General features: G+C 35.9%; 1 protein-coding gene across 9 annotated transcripts in view; it reads left to right on the forward strand.

Moving 5' to 3' along the window:
• Plekha1 (pleckstrin homology domain containing A1) overlaps nt 1-22,616 on the forward strand; it is a 51,345-nt gene extending 28,729 nt beyond the window's left edge. For 2 of the 9 annotated variants that reach the window (XM_069988211.1, XM_069988212.1), the window contains exons 6-12: nt 3,876-4,001; nt 7,789-7,932; nt 10,276-10,344; nt 14,716-14,780; nt 15,465-15,528; nt 17,364-17,474; nt 20,074-22,616. In XM_069988211.1, coding sequence (XP_069844312.1) covers nt 3,876-4,001; nt 7,789-7,932; nt 10,276-10,344; nt 14,716-14,780; nt 15,465-15,528; nt 17,364-17,474; nt 20,074-20,388 — 894 coding nt within the window. In that variant the 3' untranslated portion in view covers nt 20,389-22,616. Of the gene's footprint in view, nt 1-3,875; nt 4,002-7,788; nt 7,933-10,275; nt 10,345-14,715; nt 14,781-15,464; nt 15,529-17,363; nt 17,475-18,605; nt 18,712-20,073 lie in introns of all 9 variants that reach the window. The other 7 variants (XM_069988214.1, XM_069988220.1, XM_069988215.1 and 4 more) reach the window with 6 other exon arrangements.
• The last annotated feature ends 570 nt before the right edge of the window (nt 22,617-23,186 follow it).

The raw sequence follows: 23,186 nt of genomic DNA on the forward strand, positions 1-23,186 counted from the left end.
GCTAGTGCTATACCATGTGAACCACAGCTCCACTTCTGGCTTTTTGGTGGTTAATTGGAGATAAGAATCACAACTTTCTGGCACAGACTGACTTTGATCCTAGCTTCCTGAGTAGCTTCCATTGTTTCTAAAGTGTAATTTTCCAGCCAGGCTTCTAGCTACTGAACCTAGCTACGCGATCTGAGGATCGCGGTTCAAAGCCAGCCCAGCAGGAAAGTCTGTGAGACTCTATCTTCAATAAACCACTCAGAAAACCGGAAGGGGTGCAGTGGCTCAAGTGGTAGAGCGCTAGCCTTGAGTTGAAGAGCTGAGCAACAGTGAGCATTCAGACCCAGAGTTTAAGCCCCATGACCGACCAAAAAAATAAAAAAGGATACAAGTTTTAATGTAAAAATTAGTTTTTTTGAAATTGGGACAGAACTCATGAACCTTTTTCTTTCTTATTTTAAAAATAGTAATGGGGAACAAGTAGAAGAGTTAAGCTGAATATAAGCGTTTGGTTTTAACAAGATGTCCTACCTGCACAAAGGTGTTAGCTGGTCTGGTTAGGTGTAGGATATGACATTAAAAGATCTTATGACCTGGGAGTTTGTGTATAACTATTTTCAGTTTCCATCTTTATTTACTCTCATTATTCTTGATGAATTGACCATTAATTTTCCCTTTAATTTTTGAGAAATCTGCAATATTTTAACTTTTTTTGGTCATAAATATTGAAGTCTTGTAGTCATCTCCATATTCTTTAGTCATTTCACCCTTTGTTTTAGTATTAGAATTTTCTACTGTATACAAATACCTGCTAGGGCTGGGAAAGTGGCTCAGTGGTAGAGCACTTGCCTTGCATGCATGAGGCCCTGGGTTTGATTCCTCAGCACCATATAAGCAAAAAAAAAAAAAAAAGAAAGAAAAAACAAACAAATACCTGCTAAAAATACATTCAGATCTCTCATGAGAAACAGTCTTGTTTAAAAAAAAAAAAGAAAACTAGGAAAGACAACAGTCAGAAAAAACCAAGCCTATTCAGTTCCTGACATGGTTTTCTGCCATGGGGGATGGGGGATGGATTACTTTTCGGATTCTCATTAACAGTTGGCTGATTTAGGGGCATTTGTGCATGTGTGGTTGTCCTGAAAATGATTACACATCTAAATTTAGTTAACTTTTCATTCAGTTGTTTATAGTTTTTGAGGGAGTTGACTGTATTTATGATATCTTGCTTGAATGTTCTCCTTTTTTAAGGAGTGAGATAATTACAATTTAGATAATTTTTATTGTAAAAATGTAATTCTAAGTGAATATTGGACTTTAACATTGAAACCATGTGATATTTAATATGATTTTATTATAACGATAAAGTAGAAGCATTTGATTTAATAGCATAGGCAAGGGTTTTAAATATACTGTTGCTCCCAGAAAAAAAAAATGGAAAAACTAATAGAAATTTCAGTGTACTTTTAGGGTTGTATTAAATAATTTTCCCTGAAATTCTCATGTATAGCTAAACTTAAAACTTCTTGAAAAAGAGAATGCTACTTTTCTTAGGACCTCTCCTATAATGTAGTCAAATAATTATTCACTCTGTTTCCAAGTTGTCTTAATGCTAGTTTCTATTTTTTTGTTGTTGTTGTTGTTGGTCATGGGGCTTGAACTCTGGGCCTGGGCGCTGTCCCTTAGCTCTTCAGCTCAAGGAGCGCACTCTACCACTTGAGCCACAGCGCCACTTCCAAGTTTCTATTTTTATTGACATAATAGCACCACATTTTTCACTGTCAAAATAATTTAAATACAGGATGCTGTTTGTTAGAAAATACAGTAGGCTTCCTCAGCAAATTGTCCCAGGGTATGATATATCAATATTACGAAGTAAAATGTTGTCCATTATTGTACTCTTTTAAAAATACTCCAAAATATATAACTTCTGAGAAGAGCTCCAGGGCATTAAGGAGTCACTTCTTCCTTTCTAGTGGTTTTTCTTCTTCCTTCTCCCTTGTCTCCCTAGTCATGACTGACAGTGAAGCTTAAGTATGCCTGAGAGGTTGGAGGGCTCCGGCAGAGGCCTGTAAGGAAGCATCACAAGTGGGGGGTAGGGGGAGGAAGGGGAAGACTACGAGTTTTAGAATTCATGCAAAAAATAAATCATTCTTATCCATAGACCTTTAAAGGTTCATAAAGTGGGAGTTCAGGTTTTAGAACAGTGTTGCTTAAAGTATGTTTTAGGAACTGCCTTACTCAAAAATACCTGTTGTTCTACTTTAAAGTGCAAATTGGGAGGGCTATTCTATAGATTTGTGGAATCAGAGTTTCTGGATGTATAGCCTGGGAATCTATGGATTTTAACAGTGTTCCTGGTGACACTTGATGCATATTACAGCTTTGAGAACACACTGTGTTTTGGAATGACCTAGTAAAATGGGAGGATCTTTGGATACTGTATGAATGATGTCCTCTGTAGTTCTTTGAGTTCCCTGTATTTTACTTTAAATAAAATATTTTGTGCCATTATGGTGATTGCCAGTAGTAGTGTTCATAGTGTTTCTGAAAGACTTCACTGGAGAGAAACTAAATCATTTTCAACATCATAATTGGTACTGAATTGTGTTTTTTTAACTCTTACTCACCTTACTCACTCATACTTACCTTGACAATTTGTCATTCAGGCTGGGCATTGTGGTTCATGCCTGGAATCCTAGCACCCAGGCAACTGAGACAGAGGAGCAAAACTTTGAGGCTAGCCTGAAACCTACATAGCCAATTTAAGGCCAGCCTTGGCTACATAGCAAGGCCCTGTCTCAAACAAAACAAAGTAAGTGAACAGCAAAAACTATTCAAATGCAGTCTTCATGGTTAACAGTCTGTAGACAAAAAATACTGATTGGCTGGTACTTATAAGTAGTATGTTCCCTATAAGTCACGTTATTAATCTAAAATGTTATTTTAAATACTTAATGAAACTCTTGATTCTTTGATTCTTGTTTAGTGAGCTATTCATATCCTATTATTATAATAGTCATACTTGGTTTATATTGAATGATTTATCATCTAAGTATTGGAACTCCCTTTAAATTCCTAAATGGTTTTTTGCTAGTTAAAACATTTTGATTTTTGATATATGTTAAAGATTTTTGGTTTTTTCCCCCCATTGATTTTTTTTAATATATTCTGTGACCCAAAGTTAAGTGCTCTAATCAGCAGGATCTAGATGATGGTGTTTGAGTTTTGAACAAGTTTTCACAACTTGGGAAACCTGTATTCCCTAATGGCTCCCAGCTTCCACATAATTAATTGATTAATTAGTTATTGGCAGTACAGAGTTGGACTGACTCATGGCCCTTCATTTGCTGGGCAAGTGCTCTGTCATTTGAGACACGCTTCCAATCCTTTAGGTTATCTTTTAGATTGGGATCATTTTTTGCTGGGGTCAACCCTAGACCACAATTCTTCTACCTATCCTTCCTGTGCATCACCACATCCAGCTTATTTGTTGATTGGGCATTGCAAAGTTTTGTCCAGGCTAGCCTTAAACCATGATTCTCTCAGCATCTGTCTCCTAAGTATCTGGGATTGTAGATTTGAGCCACTGTGCCTAACTGTTTCCTTATTTCTCAAATGGATATATTGCCCTGTGCATAGGGTTAGCAACAGGAGGAATGAAAACATGTTTGGAATGGTACCTGTACAAGTAAGCATTTGATAAGGGATGCTGTACTATTGTAAAGCAGACTGGAGCAGAAAATAACATGGGAGAGCTTGAAGCACATGTACAACATTGTAAATGTCTTATACATACCTATCAGTTATATATAAACAGTTAAGAACAGAAAAAGACAGTTGCATAAATAATTCTGTTTATAAAATGAATCATGTTACTATTTCAGGTACCAAAGCAGTCAGACTCACAGCCTAATTCTGACAACCTGAATCGCCAGGGTGAAGGTGGGAAGAAGCAGGTGTCTTACAGAACTGATATTGTTGGTGGTGTACCCATCATTACTCCAACTCAGGTAATAAATTCATTCTCCTATTATGTGAGGGGCTCATTGCACATTGATGTTTATATTGTAATCAAAACTATAACAGCCAGGCTCTGATGGCTAAAGCCTGTAATCCTAGCTACTCAGGAAGCTAAGATCTGATGATCACAGTTTAAAGCCAGCCCAGGCAGCAAAGTCCCTGAAAGTCTTGTCTTCAGTTAACTATCAGAGAACCAGAAGTAGAGTTGTTGCTCAAAATGGTAGAGCACTAGCTTTGCGCAAAATTGCTCAGGAATAGCACCCAGCTGTCCTGAAGTCAAGCCAAACAACTGACAAACAATACAAAACCCTAAATCAATGGATTTTACCTAGTTAGTTCATTACTAAATTACTAAAAAGTCTTTTATTTTCAAAAACACATGTTGATTGTAAAATTTTTTGGTGTTTTTCACTTACATTACGAAAAAGTTCCTAGTGATCAAGTTATTCTGCATCATTTATTTATTTATTTATTTTATCAGTCTTGGGGCCTGCCTTGGGCCTTGGGAGCTGTACCTTTAGCTCTTTTGAGCCACAGTGCCACTTCTGGTTTTCTGGTAGTTAATTGGAGATAAGCTCTGGGATTTTCTTGCCCAGGCTGACTATGAACTGCGATCCTCAGATCTCAGCTTCCTGAGTAGCTATGATTACAGTCATGAGTGCCAGGCCTCCAAGAATTAGTTCTGCCATGGAGTTACATAATTTACAAATCTTCTGTGATTAGAAATGTAGAAGTTTATTCCCCTCTTTTTCTTTCATCTTTCTTATATAAACAATACTTCAATGAACATTCTTAATGTCTTAAATTTTAGAGACAGGTTAGTTTTTTGTTGTTGTTTTGTCTTGTTTTGATGGTGGTATTGTGTTTGAACTCAGAGCATTGCACTTGGTAGACAGGTGCTCTGCCGCTGAGCCACAGCTCCACTTCTTTTGTATACTTGTTATTTTTAAGGTAGTCTCACTTCCTGTCCAAGTACATGCTTGCACCTCTCTTTGCCCATTTTAGGATTCCTGTCATCTGGGATGACAGGTGGTACCGTCCAACTTCCCTTCATTGAGGCGAAGTCTGCTGAGGTTAGCTCAAACTGTGATCAGCCTACAAGTAGCAAGGATTATAGACATAAGTCACTGGCACCTAGCTACAGACGATTTTTCTAAAGAATAAGTTCCTGGAAATGAAATTGCTGAATTACAGTTTGTAAATATATGCCATTTTTTTAAGCCTGTTTTTTTCTACAACCTGAAGTCATAAGCCAAACAAACAGAGAAGTGGAACTTTGACTTAATTTTATCTCAGAAGTACCTATAGCTAAATTAAGTATTGCTCAGGTAGTAGGAACAAAATACTAATATATACTTTCTTAAGTGAAATTCAAATTTCTATGAATTTAATGTTTGTGTGAGAATTTATAATGCAAATTAAATTCTTAGTAGTTGAGAAATCAACATTTTAAAAGAAATCATTGGGCATTTTTATTATTTTTATGTCTCTTGAACTTTAAAGACTAATATTGTAGACCTTAAAGTTATATATTTTATCATCCAGGTCTTTTGCCAGGGAAAAATGATTAATGGAAAGAAATCTTACATTAATTATGAAAAGCTTTTTTTATATTTGGCAAGGGACATATTAATAAAAATCCTTGCTCTAGCAAGAACTTTTAGTTACTACCAATCTTAGATTTTTAAAAAATAAAATGGATGTTTGCTTTTTCCAAAGGTAATGGTTTTAACCTGTTGATATATAGCTAAACTAAGCATTCCCTATGTTATATTGCATTAATATTAAGGGTAATTCTGTATATCTGTACTTGTATTAAGATACTATAGTAGTTAATGTTGTTTAATAATTTGGATTCTTTGGGAGATAGCCTTAAAGAATTATAAACAAATTTATTGCTTTCTTATTTTATAATATAATTTTTAAAAATTATTAAAGTTTTGGGCTAAGAAGGTGGCTCAGTGGTAGAGTGTTTGCCTTGCGTGCATGAGGACTTGGGTTCGATCCCTCAGCACCACATAAGCAGAAAAAGCCAGAAGTGGCACTGTGGCTCAAGTGGTAGGGCGCTAGCCTTGAGCAGAAGAGCTGAGGGACAGCGCCCAGACCCAGAGTTCAGGCCCCACAACCAAAAAAAAAAAAAAAAATCATAAAGTTTTATTTGCTCATTCTGAAAGCATTTAGGTAATTTAGTATCAAAAAATGTTAACTATCATTTGCATGATTGATTTATTTGTCAAGTATTGGGTAAATAGTTAAGTACTGGGATTAAAAGTTAAGTACCTACTATTGTTCACCTAAATATAAAACAAGTTTAAAATTCCTCAAGATGTGTATGACAGCTAACACTTAACTTTTCTCTTGGGTTTTAGACTTCTTAAAAATATTCATTTGCCAAAAAAAAAAATATTCATTTGCCTTATTTGTAGGATTCTAGATTATTGGCTGGTATAAAAAAACAGGAAGCCAGTACTTTTTGGGACATAAAACATAAAACCATAAAACACAACCTGTCAGAAATCAGTGCAAGTACTAACAAAGACGAAGAGAAACCTTATCTCCCATTTGTTGCTGGGGGAAATGTAAAATAATTCAGCTACTCTATAAAGGTTTGGTAAATATATTTTTATTAAAGTAAATTTGCAGTTTTCAACCCAACATTTGCATTCCTAATCCATCATCTTAAAGAAATGGCTAATTATATCCATGTGAAACCTTGTACATGAATGTTCATAGAAGCTTTATCCCTAGTAGTCAAAAGCTGGAAACAATTCCCATGTCCTTTAATGGTAGTATGTCCTTACATGAGATGTGGCACTAAAAAGAAATAGTGATTGGTAGAAGGAACAACCTGAATGAGTCATGTTGAATGGCAAAAAAAAAGAAGACTCAAAAGATTGCCTTTTATATGGTTCTACTTAACATCAGAATTACAGAACTAGAGAACAAATGAATGGTTTTGAAGAATTAGAGGTAAGGTCGCATAAGAAAACCTGGTGATGGTAAACAGTTCTGTGTCTTGATTGTGGTGATGGTGGCACAGATCTGTACATGTGCCCACAACAAATAAGTCCTTGTAAAACTATTAAAATCTGAATGCAGTTTGTAGAATGTACCAATAGCAGCTTCTTGGTTTCGGTAATGTGTTCTGTAGATATAATGTTCCTGTTGGGGGACTCTGATTGAAGGACCCTGATATGGTTGTTTAGTTTGGTGTAGTTTTATGATTAAAAAAAAAATTGTCAGTCATGGCATTTGAACTTATGGCCTAGACGCTGTCCTTGAACTTTTTTGCTTAAGGCTAGTGCTCTCCCACTTGAGCCACAGCACCACTTCCAATTTTCTGGTGGTTAATTGGAGATAAGAGTCTCAGGGACTTTACTGCCCGGACTGGCTTTGAACCAGTGATCCTCAGATCTCAGCCTCCCAAGTAGCTAGGATTACAGGCGTGAGCTACCAGCGTCTGGCTAGTTTAATGGTTCCCCCCCTTTTTGGTGCTTCTTATGAATCTTTTATAATTATTTCAAAATAAAAAGCCCCTCCCTTCAAGAAAAAGTACTAGATGTAGGAATTAGTAGAAGCAAAGAAGTAGAAATTTGTGCACTAATGAATGGCAGAAAGGTTATGAAGTATTTCCAGTTAATTAAAAAAATTCTTACTTTAAAATCTCTGTTGCTTACTTCCCTGAGAGAGATTTTCTGCCAGGTTAACATGAAGTGAAAGAAAGTTTTGAATGCTAAATAAGCAAGACAATAATCTTTTTGTTGTGTTTTATTTTAGAAAGAAGACGTAAATGAATGTGGTGAAAGTATTGACAGAAATAATTTGAAGCGGTCACAAAGCCATCTTACCTACTTTCCTCCTAAACCACCTCCAGACAGTGCTGTTATCAAAGCTGGATATTGTGTAAAACAAGGAGCAGTGGTGAGTAGCTGAACAAATGTGAAGGGATCACAGATGAGCACATGCCAGGGAAGCTTGCAAGTTAACATTAAAGTGTTTGCTTTATTTTATGAAACACCTACAGTGGAGACTAGAATGCCAGAAAGAGTTGGGACATAGAGAGGGTCTTGTTCTGTCTTTGTAATGAATGCAGTGCTCTTCTTTCCTGTTTCCATTGAGCTTTCTTAACAGTTTTCAGAAAGTTTTTCTGTTGATTCCACACCACCATTACCATTCCCCAATAATAGGTCAGGGAAAGAGCTCGCTGTGCCTACAGTAGGGAAGATGGTAGGCCCAGGGCTCAGGACCTGCTATTGTTTGACTGAGTTCCATGGAAAGCTATTGTGAGTGGTGTTACTTAAACTTGTAGGCTTCTAGATTCTTTTGAGAAGAAAAAAAACAAATTTATATGTGTATATATATATGTGTGTGTGTATATATATATATATATATATATATATATACACAGATATATATGCATATATATCTGTATATATATGCATATATATCTGTATATATAATATACAACAAATTTATATGCATTTATAATTATATAGATATATAATATGTATATGTAACATATATATATTATATATTTGTATATTTTAAACAATTTAAATATATTTACACATATGAATATAATATAGTATATTTTAATATACAATAAATTATACATTTTAAATGTATATGTTATATTATATAATTATGTTATATATTATATGACATAATATTCAATATAATATACTATTTGATATTATGCATAATATGTTATCTATTATATAATATATAAATATTTATATATATTTAAAATTTTGGTGCTGGTTCTGGGGCTTGAACTCAGGGCCTGGGCACTTGTCCCTGAGCCTTTTTTTTGCTCAATGCCAGGGCTCTATCACTTGAGCCATAGCGCTACTTCTGGCCTTTTGGGGGAGGGGTGGTTAATTAGAAATAAGAGACTCATAGACTTTCCTGTCAGAGCTGCCTTTGAACCACAGTCCTCAGCTCTCAGCCTCCTGAGTAGCTAGGATAACTGATGTCCAGTTGAAAAGAAAACTATTTTATAAAACCTACAGCCTAGTGTTTTTTGAAAGATGTAAATGACCAGAGTATACATTGAGATAGTACCTGGTACTCCCTAGTGAGAGTGCTACAAGTTAGCCCAGGTATTCCTACACAGACAGCTCTATGACAAAGTTCTTAAAGACCTACGGTACTTTTCTGCCTGGCAGAGTATATGCCTGTAATCTAGTATTGTAGCACATACCTGTGATCTTCAGCACTTGGGAGATTGACGAGTTCCAGACTGAATAGGAAGACCTTCTCTTAGAAAAAAAAAAAAAAAGTACTTAAAAATTTATTTTTTCTATGTGAACTAAATCTTTCGAATGTCATGAGTAAAATGCATCAAACTCTCCTATTTGACTGCTCATCAATTTCTGGCAGTCCAAAAAATGATGCTTCCAGTCTCAGAAATTGAAGGCAAGCACCTGAGGATTTTCCTGTGGAGTATTTATGGGACACTAGAGTCAGAATTCTCTCACAAAATTCTTTGATGCACACTGTGTGTATGCTAATTGGAGTTTTTAGGGAGATAGCACCTTTTGTTTACCAAGTCTACAATATCAGTAACTTTGAGATATTTTAGTTCAGTGACAAAAAAACTTGTGTAAGATGTTCCTTAAATGTTTCCTTTCTAGATTCATTTTATTATGTGCTTACTGCTTTATTCCTATGTATAAACTACTTGAAGAAAGATTTGTAAGTTTTATAAATGGAAAACCTGATGTGGTTAAATAACATTTCCTGTGCTTGTTCTTTGCTTTGTGGGGTTAGGTGGTGGGAAGGAAAGGAAATATTTTTATCTTTTTTTACTTGAGCATTAAAACTATGAAATATTGAGCTAGGAATGTGGCTCAGTGGTAGAGTGCTTGGCTAGCATACATGAACTCCTGGGTTCGATTCCTCAGTACCACATGAACAGAAAAAGCTCAGAGTGGCTCTGTGGCTCAAGTGGTAGAGTGGTAGCTTGAGCAAAAGAAGCTCAGGGACAGTGAACACACCCTGAGTTCAAACTTCAGGATTGGCAAAAAAAATCCAAAAAATTATGAAATATCATAGTACCATTAATCAAATATGAAAACCAATTACCAAAAGTTTGAAGGCCTCATTACCAAAAGAAACAGTGTTTTATTTGCCACCTCACAAAGGGAAGATTGCAAGGCTTCTCAGAACTTGGCAGTTCTGACTGTGGGTTCATAATGGAACTAAGTAGTCATTAACATTTGGCATTCTTAGAAGTCTCACATCTGTGTTCATCTCTGGTAGATGAAAAACTGGAAAAGAAGATACTTTCAGTTGGATGAAAATACAATAGGCTACTTCAAATCAGAACTGGTACGTTGCTGTGTCCCAAATATTGCTTTACAAATGCTTAAGAAATGTAGTAATTGTATGATTTATGCCATTCTCTATTTTTAGAATAATCCAATTCTGGTTTTGAGGCACTGATAGTTCATTTTACTTTGTTGTGATTTCTTTGGCTAATAGAATATTCTTAAACATATCTTACATAAAACTGTTTTGATTTCAAAGACATTCCATCTTGAAAGATCTAAAATTACTAGTACCTCCTCATCTGTAAATTTCCTCTGTAGGGGCATTGAAAGCATAGTTGGAAGGTCAGTATTTAAACCTTTGTATTTCTGCTTTTCTTCTCAGCCCTCTCTTGATATTTTCTTTTCCTAGATCAGATTGACTCCTAAGTTGGATTACATGAGACGGTTTGACCTATCTGAAGGTAGACTCAGAAAATAAGAATTCTCTTCCACTGGTCCAAGTAGCATTATTAAAAATTGTCAGGTGAGCTGGGCTCCAGTGGCTCACACCTGTAATCTTAGCTAATCAGGAGGCTGAGATCTGAGGATCGTGGTTCAAAGCCAGCCTGGGCAGGAAAGCCTGTGAAACTCTTTATCTCCAATAAACCACCCGAAAACCGGAAATGGCGCTGTAACTCAAGTGGTAGAGTGCTTGCCTTGAGCTGAAGAGCTGAGAGACAGCGTCCAAGCCCAGAGTTCAAGCCCCATGACTAACAAAAAAAAAAATTGTAAAAATTGTCAGGTGACATGATTTCAATAATAGATGGTTCTATAAATTAATGTAGTTACATGGTATCATTGAGAGAAGAACCATGTACATTATTTAAATGAAGGGATCAAGGTGACATTGTCTAGTAGGGCTTTCTGCTGAGGGCTTCCATCTTGCTAGGTAGATTTTCTATTGCTTCATCCATGCCCTCAATCATTTTTCTCTGGTTATTTTTGAGATAGGGTCTTGCTTTTTTCTCAGAATGGCCTGGACTGTGATCTTTATGGAATGATAAGGTCACTTTGAAAACATTCCCCTTAACAAATTAGGAGCAGAGCATCAAAATACAAAATTCTATAATACAGATTATAGCCCTCTAAATGAAATAGGACTTCAGGAGCCCAAACCAGTGTAAGTAAATAGTAGAATGGTGAATGTATGTATGTATATGTTGAGGGATGAGCTATTTACATAGTTACAAAATACCTATCTACAAAGTCGAAAACTGAGCACAAAAAGTAACATTCAGTGACTTGGCTGGTAGTCACTTCCTTGGCAGGCAGTCAGCCTTTTCAGAAGAACTTCATTGATGGTGAGAAATTAAAGCCACCTGACAGGAATTATGGCACTAAGTGCAGCATTACTTCAGTCCCTTCACTGGCTGAAGGTACATAATCTGAGTTTAATCCTAAAGGAACATCAAACATGGAAAAATGAGGGACATACTACCAAACAAGATATCTTGTGTCTTCAAGATTATTAGTTGAGGAACGGGTGAGCAACTCTCCTATACTAATGGAAGGAATGGAACCTGTGACTAGCTGAATCTGTTTGCTTTAATAAAAGACAGTTTGGGGGTAGTTTGCTGACTGGTGGTTGTGATCGTGTGAAAGGATGGCTTTACAGGAAAAGCATACTGAAGTAGTCAGGGATTGTGTGACCAGGTCAGCAACTCACTCTCCAGTGGCTCCACTAAATTAGTTTCTTAGTATTTAGCCTATGTTTCGAAGTTTTAAGTGGGGATAGAAGGACAAATATGTAGGAGAAGAATGAACAAAGAAGAATTTATTTAAGAAGGAACTGGGCTGAGGATGTAGTTCAGTGGTAGAACACTTAGTGCAAAGCCTTTGGTGCAACCCTTAGTACTAAAAAATAAAAGTAAAATGGTCTTACAAATGTGAAAAGAAGCCAGATGCTGGTGGCTCATCCTGTATATCCTAGCTCATCAGGAGGCTGAGCTCTGAGTTGCTGTTTGAAGCCAGCCCAGGCAGGAAAGTCCACGAGACTCTTAACTCCAATAAATTACTAAGAAACTAAGTCGGAAATGGCACTGTGGCTCAAGTGGTAGAGCGCTAACCTTGAGCACAGAGAGGCTCTGAGTTTAGGCTCTGAGTTCAAATCCTGGGCCAAAAAAAATTGCGAAAAGATAGTCAACATCACTCATAATGAAAGAAATGCAATTAAAACAACACTATTACTTTTCATCTGTCATGAGAAGGTTCTGACTGCTTGAAGAGCTCTATAAACTGTCTTCCACAAACAATTACAAATACCATTGTGTAAGCAAAAGAACCAGGATCCCTAGAGAACTGTCTGGTTTCAGTGCTTGGACAAAAAAAGTACATGCTGAGCCCAGAACAACTAGTGGTGCCAGAAATTAGAGTCTCAGATACTGACGGCTGTGAGTTAGAAAGACATGGTAGCCGACATGAAGGTGCTCTGAGTGACTGCACTCAGATTTGAGCAGCAAAGTAAATATAACTATGGATTATAACCCAGAGAATCCATGAGCCGTGAATATATGCAGAAAGAAAGGTGTCTCCTCAGAGCCCAGTTCCATCTTAAAACATGTTGCATGGATTTTCAGGGCTAGAGAAACCACCATTTGGAAGCTACTACACCAATAAAGATTTGTTCCATGTTTGATGAAACTTGTGGGCAAAATTATAGTGAGAAACTGGGTACTACATGAACTCCAGTTATTTCCCAAAACATAACAGTGATGAGAGGAAAAAGTAACTTTACAGCAACTGACAGCAGTTACTATCAGTAAGCATGAGATCATTTGTAACGCACCAATATCTGGCCAGCCCCCCATACATGCGCCTGCTAATGTGATATGCTGAGAACATAGCGTCATATCTGTGGTTTCCTGTCAAAATGTATTACTTGAATCTGAGTGAATAATCAGACAAACCCAATTGGGAGACATTCTGTGAAATAACTGGCCTAGAAAATTTAAAACTAAAAAGAAAAGAAAAAAGACCAAAGAACTATTCCACAGTAAAGGAGAGTTAAGAGATATGACAGCCAAAAATGATATGAGCCTGTATTGAACCTTGGACAGAAAAGAGGTAATTTTTCTTTTGCTATAAAAGGATATTTGTCAGGTAATTAATGAAATCAGAATGTAGTAATTAGATAACAGTATTGTGGCTGTCAAGTTTCTGGGTTCCCTAATTGTACCATGATCACATAAGAGTATGTGTATGTTTTAGACGATGTATAACAAAGTAGTTGGTAGTAAGATGTACCATTATCTACAACCTGCCTTAAGACATTTCAGGAAAAAAATCTATATACCCACATATATATTTTATATACAAATGCATAGGTGTACTGACATAAAACAATTGGAAGGTATGTAGAAATAATTTATACTACTATTGTAAGTCACTTGTGGTCAGAAGTTCAGAATAAAACTTACTTTGTAAAGCTCTAAAAATTTACGATTAAAAGAACAAAAGTTCTGTCATGGTTTACTTTTTTTCCCCTTGGTGCTGTATAAAATGAGGCATATCTTAATCTCATGACAGCATTTTTAGTGAAATACAAATTAGTGTTTAATGGATTTTTTATTTTATTGCTATGCTACTAGGAATAAATGTGTTTTGTATTTGTTTCTTTTTTGTTGTTGTTATTGGTTGTGGGGCTTGAACTCTGGGCCTGGACACTGTCCCTCAGCTCTTCAGCTCAAGGGGGGTGCTCTACCACTTGAGCCACAGCGTCACTTCTGGTTTTCTAGTGGTTAATTGGAGATGAGTCTCACAGACTTTCCTGCCCAGGCTGGCTTTGAACCATGATCCTCAGATCTCAGCCTCCTGAGTAGCTAGGATCTCAGGTGTGAGCCACCGGTGTCTGGCTATATTTGTTTCTTATATTTAATTATGTTTAATGTCAAATCATCAGTTTCTTTATGAGAATAAGTTAGGTTGCAACATAAACCTAGATTGTAGGCTGTGGAACTTGGGAGATTAAAACATTTAAAGTGTAGCAGGTGTCTCAGCATTTATTAAACATGCATTTGATAAGTGGTGCTTGTTTTCATAAGAAAGTGGTGTGTTTGTAATGTGACAGATTTGAGTCAAGCTGGATCAATGGATCACAGATGCCAAAATGGCATTCCGAGAGAGGAAGTGTTTGTAGTAATTGAGTCACCCTGTTCACCTAGGACCTAGCTTGCTGGCTAATTAATTGGTGTTACTAAGCTGTACTGAACTCTTGGAACAACAGTGCTGCTAAGAGAATAGAATTTGAGGTGTTTTAAATCTGAGTGGTTCAAATGGTTAAGTTTTAGATGTACTTCAAGAAAGGATGCAATTCCAGATAGGACAGCTAACCCTTGAAAGAATTTTAAGAATAAAAGTCCTGAATCTGTTTACTTTTATTTTTTTTGGCCAGGAAAAGGAACCTCTACGAGTAATACCGCTTAAAGAGGTTCATAAAGTCCAGGAATGTAAACAAAGGTAAGGAACTGCTCTGCCTATACATTTGGCACACTTAGTAATACAGAACCATGCCTTAATTTCATTTATGTGCTTGTTATAGCATGTATTTTCCATTTTGGTTTTAGTGTTATCTTTAGTTCCTCATAGTTGGGATATGTTAAAATTTTCAAAACCATTATTCAAATATTGTTTGTAAAAATAAAAACAAAACTCAGAAATGAAAAGGAAAAATTTAATAGAATGACCCTATCAGATTTTGTACTAATTTTTGTGCTTAAAAGATGTTGCAGAATAGAGCATTATAAAAAATAAATTAGCAAAAAATACAAAATTAAAAGAAGTTGCAGGTGTGGTTTAGGTGGTAGAGTGTCAGCTCAATATCAGATCAGGAGTTCAAATCTTGTTCTCAGACAAAAAGAAAAAAAGAAAAAAAACTATATTTGCTGGGCTGTGGTTGACTTGAATAAACTAGTTTTTTACATTTAGAAGCTTTGGACTTCAAAGTTGCCTTATGAACCTTTTCTAAAACCAGCTAACTACACATAATAGATACATTTAATACCAAAAAAATGGGAAAGTAATTGGGTTTTTGGTAAATTAAATGTTTTACTTGATTCATAACTTGGCACTGAGTAAACAAGTGAAAGACTAAAATCAAACAACTGCTGTTTAAGTGCAATTGGATAATTTTTTTTTCAACAGTGACATAATGATGAGGGACAACTTATTTGAAATTGTAACAACATCTCGAACTTTCTATGTTCAGGTAAGACTTAATTGGAGACTAGATCTTCTCATAAGGAATCTACAACTTTAGAAGTGAAATAAATATAAATAAAGCATGTAGCTTTTGATATTAAAAGAAACTACAGTTCATTAACTTAATTAAGATCATTGTGTGTGAAGGGTTATTGGTAGGTTATATGCTCAGGAATGGGTTATCTATGATGAATTAATGAAATGGAACTAAATGGTATATGGAGGAAAGAAAATGATATTTTAACTCACATTTTAAGTGTATACCTTCAGATTAGATTATCTTTACATGTTTTGGAACTTTGTTTTTCAATTATGTCATTTTTGGTCATTTTCTAAAATGAGAGGCTCAGTACCCACTATCAAAATAGTTGGTAGATATTATTATATTCTGTTAGTAGGCATCTGTATTTAAATTTAAAATGTGGATTTTGTTGGAATTATTTAAATAGAATATTTAAAAGGTCAGTTAATTGTTTCATGAAAGTTACCTATGCTGCTTATTACAGAGAAATGAAGAAAGTGGTAGTTCATATACAATTCCATCTTGAGAACCTTTTTTTTTCTGCTTTCTATTTTTTTTTTTTTTTTGCCTGTCCTGGGCCTTGAACTAAGGGCCTAGGCGCTGTCCCTGAGCTTTTTTGCTCAAAGCTGGCGCTTTACCACTTGAGCCACAGCGCCACTTCCAGCCTTTTCAGAGTAGTTTATTGGAAATTAGAGTTTCACAGACTTTCCTGCTCAGTATGGCTTTGAACTGTGGTCCTCAAGATCTCAGCCTCCTGAGTAGCTAGGATTACAAGTCTGAGCTAGTAAGGTGATACTAGCTGTAGAGTTAAATCCTGTTTTGCATATTTTCATCTTTTTCCCATATGTTAAAAATGGCCTGAAAACCATACTTGAGTGTATGGATGTTCTACAAGTAACCTGTTTCTCCATATTCTGTGTCTGAACTGTTCATGTACATTGTTTCATATATCTTCTACCATATATATTGTATCTTTGGACAACAATATGCCTGAATTTTTTTCCAATTTTTTTTTTAAAGGGTATGTTTCTAGGTGAAGTTTTAACCATCAGCAAGTCTTAACTTTGTCAGATTGATATCTAGAATTGTGCTTCTTAAATTTTTCCTTTAAAATGTCTTCGTTACAATGTCATTGGTTCAACAAACATTCTGTATCTTTAACATTTTTGAACTTTTAGATACAAGAACTTTTAGAAGCAAGAAGTCATATCTGCACCAAATCAGGCCCTTTTTTAATTAGAGTAATTTCATAAGATTTTAAATTCATGTTGGTAGTCTGTCCTTTTCTGGAAATAGAGTTCTTTGGTATATGATCATCAATAGTTTTTTAATAGTTCAGGAAGTTATTTCAAGAAATAAAAAAGATGTCAAAATGTTTTTTTAATCATAGTTTTAAATATATAACAAGGTGTGTGTGTGTGTGTGTGTGTGTGTGTGTGTGTGTGTGTGTGTGTGTGTGTGTGTGTGTGTGTGTGTGTGTGTGTGTGTGTGTGTGTGTGTGTGTGTGTGTGTTGTAGTTGATTCAGTGGCATAACCGGTAGAACAAAAAATGGCTTTATTTCTTCCTCTCTCATTTTCTTTCCAGAAGTGTGCATTATTAACATTTTTTGATGTGTCTGATCTTGAAATATTAAGTGCCGAACTTGTGTCTTGGTATAGTAACTTACTGAGAAAATGCTTCTACAATATTGTTTGTATACCATTGCCCTAGAGTAATTTTGTCAGTAACGGTATGTTACCAAAGTAAATACATTGGATTTATAGAAGTACAAGGTAGTTTAGAGGAAACGTTGACTGAATGAGCCCTTTCTTTCTTTTAGGCTGATAGTCCTGAAGAGATGCACAGTTGGATCAAAGCCATCTCTGGTGCCATTGTAGCACAGCGGGGACCTGGCCGATCAACCTCTTCTGTAGGTTTCCTGCTCTCTGGGGTGAGACTCCCGAGGGTCCTCCATCCTGTTGAATTGTTTTCCTTCCTCTGACCCTTAATCCCTCTTTTCTTCCTTTGTTGAAATTTATTTGCATGTTGACTTTCATACAAATTGGACTTGCAAAAAATAATGCATTTCTAATGTAATGCTTCCTTGTAGTGTTCCATATACATAACTTTCTGTGTGCACTGTATTGTGTTAAATGCACAAGCAGGACAACTAAGGAATAAATGTTTCCTTGCTTTGTTTTAGCAATTCTTACTTACTCCTTAGTAGTTTGACACTTAGTATGGTATGTGGCCTAATTATGCAAACCATCTTCAATTCTAGTGTTACACTTTTGTGACCTCCCATTTCCTCTTTACTTCCTTAATTTCAATTAAGTTTTATTTGGCTTAATAGTACCAAAGGCTCCTGACCAAGTAGGAGTCTTAAATGTAGTTTTGTGCTCTTGTTTAGTATTTTCTATTTTCATGCTTTTATTCTAATTTAGTATGTTAATGTAAAAGTTTGCTTCTGAAAACTGCTGTGATTATCTTTGTGCATGTATGATAATAATAAAATTGAAAAGAAACATTCTACTTAGAAATAGTAAGAAAATATTTTCTATTATGTTGAGGTTTATAGAATTAGGTTTTGCTTGGAATACTTTAGCAACTGTAGCAACTTTGATCTAAAAATGCAAATCCTGATGAAAAATGAAAATGTATGGTATCACCGGCAGAACTGGTCTAATATGTAATATTATAGCCTTTATTATCTAGAATCATTATATGTGCTAGCTATTCCATGCATTGTAGGTTTCTCTGGATAGTATTGTCTTTTCCTGATAGTACTATCTATAGATAGTAGTTTTTCTCATTTCTTAATTGTTTTCTCAGTTCTTAATTCTACCTATTTATCTTTTGGGATATCTAAGAAGCCACCTTCCTAGGTGTTAATTTTGTAACTGCATCTATTTCATGTGACTTTTTCAGTAATCAAGTATGAGATTCTCTGCAAAAACAGTGTCTGTTGGGAAGAGGAAAAGGTGGAGAAGGGTGTTTGTGTTTTGTGCTTTGTGGTGGGGCAAATTGGACTAGCTATGACTATCAGCGGAACTTTCTCTCTCCCTCCCTCTCCTGAGTATAGGTTAACTCTAATCGTAGCTTTGCACTGTGTTCCAGATGCGGCAGGCCAGAAGGCTGTCGAACCCTTGTATACAGAGGTATACATCAAGAACTGGTGAATGCAGCACGTATGTGGGCGCTCACGCAAACGTGCCTTCTTAGTAGAGGGCCCGGACTTACTTACTACTGACAACTGATCTTAGAAAGTTGAGTTAACCAAACTGCCTTTCGCAGTTGTCATAACTGACTTTGTCAACACTAACACAAACTACTTCATTAGAGACATCAAGTTGAGTATGTGCGCTTAAAATTAAAGAAATACACTAAAAGAAATTTACTAATGGAAAGAGACATTAAAGTAGCTTCTAAAAATTAATTGACCAAATTGCTGCAAGAGTGTTTTGGTTTTTATAGTTTATATACTTTGAGATATTTTAGATAACATTTTAAATGCACCTTTATTTTAAGGAAACACGTGCAATTTAAGGAAATTACATGCAAACTTTGCATGCAGATATATTGCATAGGCTGTATATTGGTATGTTTTGCATGACATTTTAAATCTAGTGAAATTTAGCCATGTAATAAGACTTCATAGTGTTTTCAAGCACTTTGTTTTCAAAGCTTCTAGTATCATAAATCAACATACTCTGCTTGGAACTGCATAGTGCAGTGCACTTAGAATGGTCATATTTAATGGTATCTTCAGATTTGATCTAGTTAGAAGCATATTAGAATATTCACAACTGATACTCACCAAAGTAAAGACTCAATTGCACCCTTACCTTTAAAATCTTAGACCCTGTGAATAAACCATATGCGTACAACTAAATAAACTAAATTAAAAAGTGAAAAGACTTTGCTATTTTTAACTGCAGTGAAATTCAGGAAAGCAAAAAACTGCTAGACAAAATAATGTTTGAAAAATCTTGATTCTTATTGAAGCCAGCCTAGACAGAGAATCTGTCTTGAAAATAATCAGTAAAAACTAGGGCTGGAGGTGTGGCTCAATTGGTAAAGTACCAGCCTTGAGTTCGAACCTCAGTACTCCCAAAACACGTATTCCATTTTTGATGTTCATTTTATTTATCTTTTTAAAACGCATCAATTCCCATTGTCAGTTGAGAATATACTCGTAGATAAAAGGGTGAAGCTGGTAGCCTATTTTTAAACATAGTCCGGTTGCAGTTGGAACACTGTTTCCCAGTATAAGCTGTCTTACAGGGTCATAAACTACTGAATTCAGCTTTGGTGACAGAACTAGCTTCTTAGTGGAAATGGTTGTTGGCTGTCATTGCTTTGAACTCACTTCTAAAAATGCATTGCTTTGGGAAAGAGCTTGGCACGTTTATGCTGCATGGTTCATGCTTCTGCTTTGAGTGTGTGTGTGTGTGTGTATGTGTGTTTGTTTTTCAGAGAATCAAGTCTTACTGAGTTACTAACTTTATTATTAATGATTGACTGGGTTTGACCACTGCTACTCTTTCCAGGAGCATTCCAGCTGTCCTTCCGAATCCAAGTACACTCCCCGTCCTGCCGGTGCAGCAGCAACCACCTCACATTCCGCAGCCTGTCGCAGCCACTCTCTGGTCTCAAGCTTTACCATGGAGAAGCGAGGATTTTACGAATCTCTTGCCAAGGTCAAGCCAGGGAACTTCAAGGTCCAGACTGTCTCTTCAAGAGAACCAGCTTCCAAAGTGACTGAGCAAGCTCTGCTAAAACATCAAAGTAAAAATGGCCCTCAGGAAATAGATCACGACCCAGTGGACTTGGATGATGCAAGCCTTCCAGTGAGCGACGTGTAAAATGGAGGCGTGTGGGGTCTTTTGGCCCCACGCATCCCAATCCCTCAGTGTCCTTTCATGAGGCTGTAGCCAAAGATGATAGTGAGATGGGTTAGTGCTCATGTTGGACTGCCTCCTAGATGTACACTGTCTATATATAAGCTGATAAACCAAGAATCTAGGGAGTAGCCAAAGGGAATGTCATTTCTTTAAGAATGAGAGAAAAATGCCTAATGGTTTCAGTATCATTTGTCTGAGGCTTTCTGTGTTCTCATTTGGGTGGTAAAAAGTTATATGTGGTATTTTTTTCCTAGTGATTTGGACAGTTTAAATGTTTTAACAACTTAAAACATGAAAAATGCTTACTAATTATTTTGGTCATTTAAAAATGCTACTATGACTTCCTATTAAATGTTCAGTATTTTTCTTATTGGTTACTATTATCAAACGGAATACCACCAGATTAAGATTCTAAAACTCATGGTGTCTGTGGTGCTGCCAGATGTATACTGCGGGGTGGACTGTTTTGAAATGATAAATTTTTTATATTCTGGATCTCAAGATGACTGCTAGGTTTTGCATAGAGGATAGGATATGGTTAGACCATGGTTAAAGATAGTGAGCTGTAGAAGAGGGGAAAATGAACATTCAAGCGACTGTATCTGAGATGCTTGTTTGAAAAGATTTGTCAGGACTTGGAGCTGTCAGTGCTTTATTCAGTGAAAATTACTTGGTCAGAAATGCTTGGAGATCTGATTTTCTTATCGAAGTTTTCTATATAGTTCTTATTTTGATATTTGAATCAGTGAAAGACCTCAAGTTTATATGTAAAGTCAGGACTGCCCCAGTCACAAAAAGGTGTGGCCTCTACTTTTCTGTCATTAATAACCTATATTCAAGTGCCTGTGTTTTTCATCTTGTCTAGGAATATGCTCAAAAGTCCTATATGATTGGCTTTAAACATTGAGATAAAATTAATTTTCAGTAGAATAGGTTAATGTGTTAAATAAGATAGCATTTTATGTTAGATATACCAGAATGCTGGTATTCTACTATCTGTGCAATATATGTTTTTTAAAAGCAAATTTGAGTATACATTTAATCTTGGGGATATCATAAATATTAGCACCTCTCTAAAGAAGTCTTAGTTTCAAGAGTTGAATGATAGACCAGTTTGAGCAAGTACCATTTTGTGGTTCAGTCTTGAATATTTGCTTTAAGAAAAGAAGTCTTGAATTTCACATGCTGCTATTTTTATGATATTTTACCATTTTACAGTACTGTTTTGTTTTGAATTCATGCATATCACTGTTCTTTTTTTTTTCTTTCTTTCTTTCTTTTTTTTCTGTCAGTCGTGGAGCTTGAACTCAGGGCCTGGGCACAGTCCCTGAGCTTTTACGCTCAAGGCTAATAATGCTCTATCACTTTGAGCCACAGCACCACTTCCATTTCTTTTTATTTTCTAAGATGACTTCTTGTCTAAGAGAGAAGTTGCTACTACAGTGGTAGGTAGTAGGGTCCAGAGGTTATAAGATATATTATACTAGAATTACACAGTATATCTGTTGGTTTAAAAGTCCATATGCCTAAGAATGCCCGCTCAACTTTTTATTCATAAGCTAATTTTTTAAAAGCTATATTTAGATTTTTCTCTTTTGCACCTTCATTTGAAAGGGTAGAATGAAAAGGTTTAGGTAATTGCCACTTTTTCTGCTGACATAGCCATTGTAATGGTTCTTTTGAGTTTCTTTTTCATGAACACATCTAAAATCTTGTGCAGACCTTCCGCAGTACCTAAGAACCTCATAGCATTTTCTTTGGTACGGCTTCCACATTGCATGCCATGCTAGCATATTTTGGTATTGGTAATTTGATATATTTCATGGTGGCAAAATACTAGCTCTATTTTGGAACTTTTTTAGATAGAACTACCCTTACTTAATAGCATAGGGAAATGTTTTTGTGATTGTCAGGGTCTCTTAATATTTATCTCAATTCTTTTATAACTCTATGGAAATTATTTAATTATTTTAAAACTTACACTTTTCCTGTAAATATGTCACATCTGAAGTGTCACAAAATCTGACATCCCTTACTATGTGCTGCATTTTTCCTGTGTGTATAACATGTCTTCTTTCACAGCGGGAATGTGCACGTCCCAATGTTCACTGTTACCTCTGTTACCTGTATGTGTCAAACTGGTTGAACACTGTAATGACTTGAGAATAAACTGCTCAGAATTCCTTCTACTTATTTCTCATTTTACTTGGTCTCTGTGTGGGAAAGTCAATGGAATAAGAACAGAATAATTTTGCTTGACTGACATGAATTTACAGACTGAAGGTGGTAATTATTTGGTAATTTCTGAAAGAATAGGAAACTGCAAATCTGAGTATATATTAAAGGCATTTTCATGTAAATTGTACAAGGAAAATTTTTTCTCTTGAAAAAAAAGTTATTTTGCTAATTAAAAACCATGTTGTCAGAAGCACAGTTAAAGGTGTTACCTGTGGAGCACATTTCAGTTGTTTGAGCTGCTTTCTGTGTGCTTGGTTATTGGTGGATGAGATGCAGAATCTGCTCAATTTAGAGGGGACTGGATCTCTGGCTGGGCTCTTGAGGTATACCAGTAAGTCTCCACATCCAAGCTGGGTGCTCACTGCTCATAGCTATAATCCTGGCTCATTAGCAGGCTGAGATCTGAGAATCCTGATTTGAACCCAGGCCAGGCAGACAGATTTGAGACTTATCTCCAATTAAGTAGTGAAAAGCTAAGCTGGGACTGGAGGTGTGGCTTACCAGCCATGCCTGGAAAAAGC

Source organism: Dipodomys merriami, unplaced genomic scaffold (genome assembly GCF_024711535.1).
Source record: "Dipodomys merriami isolate MVZ:Mamm:240054 unplaced genomic scaffold, mDipMer1.0.p SCAF_35, whole genome shotgun sequence".
Lineage (NCBI taxonomy): Eukaryota > Metazoa > Chordata > Mammalia > Rodentia > Heteromyidae > Dipodomys > Dipodomys merriami.